This window comes from Barbatula barbatula (assembly GCF_947034865.1).
Source record: "Barbatula barbatula genome assembly, chromosome: 8".
Taxonomy (NCBI): Eukaryota; Metazoa; Chordata; class Actinopteri; order Cypriniformes; family Nemacheilidae; genus Barbatula; species Barbatula barbatula.
The window spans coordinates 24,491,310-24,495,405 of record NC_136771.1 but is presented as its reverse complement, the minus strand read 5'-3'; the positions used below and the strand labels follow the sequence as shown (position 1 = coordinate 24,495,405).

Below are 4,096 nucleotides of genomic sequence, written 5' to 3'. Positions count from 1 at the left end.
TTGTGCACAGAGACAGTTTTTCCAATTCCAGCGATGCCTTTAGTAAGAACACTCTTGATTTTGTGTCTTTGATGTGATTGAGGTTTAAAGATGTCATTGCAGTAGATTGGAGTGTCTTGTAAGTCTTGTGTTCTTCTGGGCTGTTTCTCCATGTGTAAAACCTCATGTTCTTCATTCACTCCTTCACTCTCTCCCTCTATGATGTACAGCTGTGTGTAAATTCTCTTCAGGAGGGTTTGATTCTCTTGTGCTTTGATTCCCTCAAATAAATTCTCATACTTGTTCTTCATGATGCTCTTGTGTTTGTCTTTGACTCTTTGCAGAACATCTTCCACTGAATCATCAGGACAATCCTGTTTCACGTCTTCAGTCTCCTCCAGCAGGTCTGATTCTGTCTTGTTCTGTCTGGACCACAACTCCTTACTGCTGTTACAATCAAAGTCATGAGAACAACCATCATGAAAAATACACACAGTGATATGATGTGTCTGACTAGTGTTGTGAAAATCCCAGAAGCTGGGACCATGTTACTGTAACACATCTGTCCAGTTTGAGTCAAGACTGTGATAGATTGCATGTAAGTACTAACTGAGGATCAGAGTTCACTGCTGCATCACTGAATACGGATGGCTGCCTCACAGACGGATCAAACTGAACTGACACACAGCTGGGTTCTGGAGATGCCACTCTAGGTCTCTTCAACCTGTTGAGATTGACCAAAGAAGGTTTTTTCTAAAACTAAAACACTGAACAGTGTTGCTTGAATCCATTGTTAAGTGCTTTGGAATTAAGTTTCGATTAATAAATAAGTAGCTTTCTTAATGTACCTGGAGTCATAGTTCACTGCTCCATCCCTGAATTCTATAGGTTCCAAAATTGATTGATGACTTTTCAATGACACACCGCTGGGCCCTGGAGATGATGTTTTCGATCTCTTCAACCTGTTGATGCGGAGAAAAGACAAATGTATAGGATTTGGTAAATAGCAATGGTTCTATTCTAAATTAAAGTATTAAATGCATTAGGTGCAGTTTGCAGTGTGCTCTAATACCTGGGGTCAAAGGTCACTGCTCCATCATTGAATACAGGCGGCTGTCTCATGGACTGATCACTCCTCACTGACACACAGCTCGGATCTGGAGATGATACTCTGGGCATCTGGCTCTGATAAACCTCGACCTCCTCCTTTCTCACTTCATGACGACTCATTGTGGAGGGCCGGAGTTGATAGCTCCTTACGCAGTCAAGAAGACCTTTATGTGAAAACACCAATGTTTCTTCAAAGCTTACAAGAACGTTCTCGGAGTAGCATAAAAAGAGCATTTTATTAACATTCCATTCTAAAATGTTTGAATAAAACGTTATCCTTACATGGTTACCCAGCTAACACACGAACGTCTGTAAGACGTCTGCTAAAGATCTGGAGATCTGGAAACATCTGCTGTGTAAAAGCAACAGATAGAAATCTTAGAAAGAGCAGTTTTATATCCATTCTAAATCATAAACATATTACAGACGTCTTCTAGATGTCTATATAACATCTGAAAGCAGACGTCTCAGAGACGTATTGCAGACGAGAAAACTCTTGATTGCAGATATGCTATAAATGCCTTACGAAAATAAACCATGTTTTTTGTGGTACAATTTTAGTAACCATGTTTTTTCGGTGTATAGATTACAAATGGCAAGAACATGGTTCATCATGGTTAACTGTAGTAAAGAGGTTAATTTTCGGATCCAGCAGTGAAAACCAAGACAGACAGTGGACCTAAAGTTTATTCCCCTTTTGTTTTTGGCTATTGGGGGCAGGTGGGGCTCGGACCCCTACACTACCTCCAAAGTGAGGAATGCCAGAAACAGTTTGAGGGTAGTGGAACCAAAAACATTCAGAAATGAGGTTATCATAACACAGCAAAACGTCCTTAGAGCATTTTTCGGTCTATATTCAATAGTCAGCGGGGTGTGAGTCCTTAACTATTTACATAAATGATTTTTATCGACGCTGTTTCTTTTATTTGTGGTTTCATCAGACGTTTGAAAACCATGTCAAACCCAAAGCGCACTACACAAACAACAGCATATTATTTTGACGCCTTAACGCTATTAAACCCATGAACATATGAACTTACCACATCAGGCAGACTTATACGCCCATTGTTTTAGTTTAAAGTCCCGTGACGACGCCTTTCTTTCACTTTCGTTTCTGGTCACGTGGAGACTTTATCCCACCGGAAGTGAAAAATAATTAAAATGACGCCACTGATTTAACAACTTCTTTAATCTTTACATAAACCGACACGACGGGACACACGTCAGTCAAACTTTGAATGTGAGTGAAATAATCCTGTCACACTAATCCGGCGTGACGTCATTCAGTGTTCCTAGTAAACATTGCCCTCTAGTGGTTTTTACTGTAATAACCGTCTGGTTGCAATCGCTTTTAATGTCGGTCTTTACGAACAAATACTCACACGATTATGTGAGAATCCAGAATTCTCTGTGTCCCATCTATTTCAACATTGCAAGTACAGATATATGTTTTGTCTAACCGATCTCCATCTATTACAGCGTGCTCAGTACACGTTGACCTAACCAATGTCAGATTTATTGTGTTATCTTGTTATTGTGCGAGATGTTCAGATATAAGTGATATGTTCGTCACTTCCTACTTATGCATATATATACTGAACCCATCTTTAGTAAACTTTGACTTTGAGTGAACTACACTTCTGTGTCTGTGTCATTCTTGGTCCCCGAGCTCGGTTCCTCTGATTGCTCCGTCGACTAGACCCTTCAACTCATGAAAGCTGTATACCTAGACAAAGTAATAATCTTACAGATTATTTAGGGTTGACAACCGTCCCGTGAAATACGGAATCGTCCCGTAATCGAATCAATGCTCGCTGCCATCGTTGGTTTGCTGGTTAATCATCACGGCCAATCAGAGTCAGAGGAGGGCGGGACGTCGGTTCCCTTGGCAACAGAGAATCCTCTTAAAACGATGGCAGAGGGTCCAGACATCCCCTGCGTCCGGCTCTGACAGTGAAACATCTGAAACGAAAGCGGATGCAAGAATACAGACGAGAGTGGAGGAATCTGTTTCTGTGTCGTTTCTTATTTAAATGGTTTTGTAAGTGATATTCCGTGGAAAAAAGTTTGGACTTTACCTCCAAATACCTGATGACTAATAAAACGAGAGAAATCACCTTTTTTTGTTTTGTTTTACCCAGTTATAAGTGCTTTCTCAAAAGATGTAAGAATGACATTGATACCCTCTGTTCTTTCTGTTCAGAGAAACTTTGGTTTTCATGAATGTGAAAAGAAAAGTGATATTTATTTTATAAACCTTATTTTTCTGTTAGCTAAATTTCACATTCACAAATCTAAATTCTCTAAATGCACTCCTCTTTTTTTTAGGTTTAAACGTGAGTTTAAAATGTACTTTGAGTCTGTTGAGTTTTCTAAAATCTTAAAAGCTACAAGAACAGTGGCTGTGTTAAGGATTTGGCACTTAATCTGGATTGAAAGACCGAAGGAATTTAGTCTGGATTGAGGGAATCTGGAGGTTGTATTGACGACGATAATGGTTGTTGTTAATGTTACTGTTTTTGTTATCTTCTACAAGTATTTAATAAAAAATAAATAAAAAAAGTGTGAGGAATCGAATACTTGGCTGGAAAGTGTCAGCGGCAATGAATATCAAGGCCATTGCACAATGTGTCTGCGAGTGTTGTCTGTGGCTCACGGCGGCCTGTCAGATGTGCGGAAGAGCAACATTCACAACATGCTCGAGCTCACGGAAATCAGAGCACCGTCTCACATTTCTTCATACCTCCATCATCTCCTGAGGCAGATAGTGTCATGTTTTTTATCACCTACAGTTTTTGATTGATTGCGTTAGATTTCATATACTGCCTATTAAGAAATAATGTTAATAATGTACATTAATCATGTTATGGTATGATTTGTTTATTAAGGTTAAGTTGCACAGTCAGACACATAAGCATTCATTTAATAAGAGATAAGAGAGATATATTTAATACATATTTAATCAAAATATAGTACATATGTGAATAAAATAAACAACTAGGCTATT

At 39.0% G+C, this 4,096-nt stretch overlaps 1 protein-coding gene across 9 annotated transcripts in view; it reads right to left on the bottom strand.

The window, feature by feature from the left end:
• The window catches only part of LOC306897159 (protein NLRC3-like), an 8,638-nt gene extending 6,287 nt beyond the window's left edge, over positions 1–2,351 (bottom strand). For 3 of the 9 annotated variants that reach the window (XM_079461674.1, XM_079461676.1, XM_079461675.1), the window contains exons 1-6: positions 2,130–2,193; positions 1,372–1,441; positions 1,052–1,253; positions 828–941; positions 590–703; positions 1–426 (exon numbers count right to left, since the gene is read on the bottom strand). The exon at positions 1–426 is cut by the window's left edge and continues 1,431 nt beyond it. In XM_079461674.1, coding sequence (XP_079317800.1) covers positions 1–426; positions 590–703; positions 828–941; positions 1,052–1,209 — 812 coding nt within the window. In that variant the 5' untranslated portion in view covers positions 1,210–1,253; positions 1,372–1,441; positions 2,130–2,193. Of the gene's footprint in view, positions 427–589; positions 704–827; positions 942–1,051; positions 1,254–1,371; positions 1,442–2,129 lie in introns of all 9 variants that reach the window. The other 6 variants (XR_013786983.1, XM_079461669.1, XM_079461671.1 and 3 more) reach the window with 6 other exon arrangements.
• Positions 2,352–4,096: the final 1,745 nt, after the last annotated feature.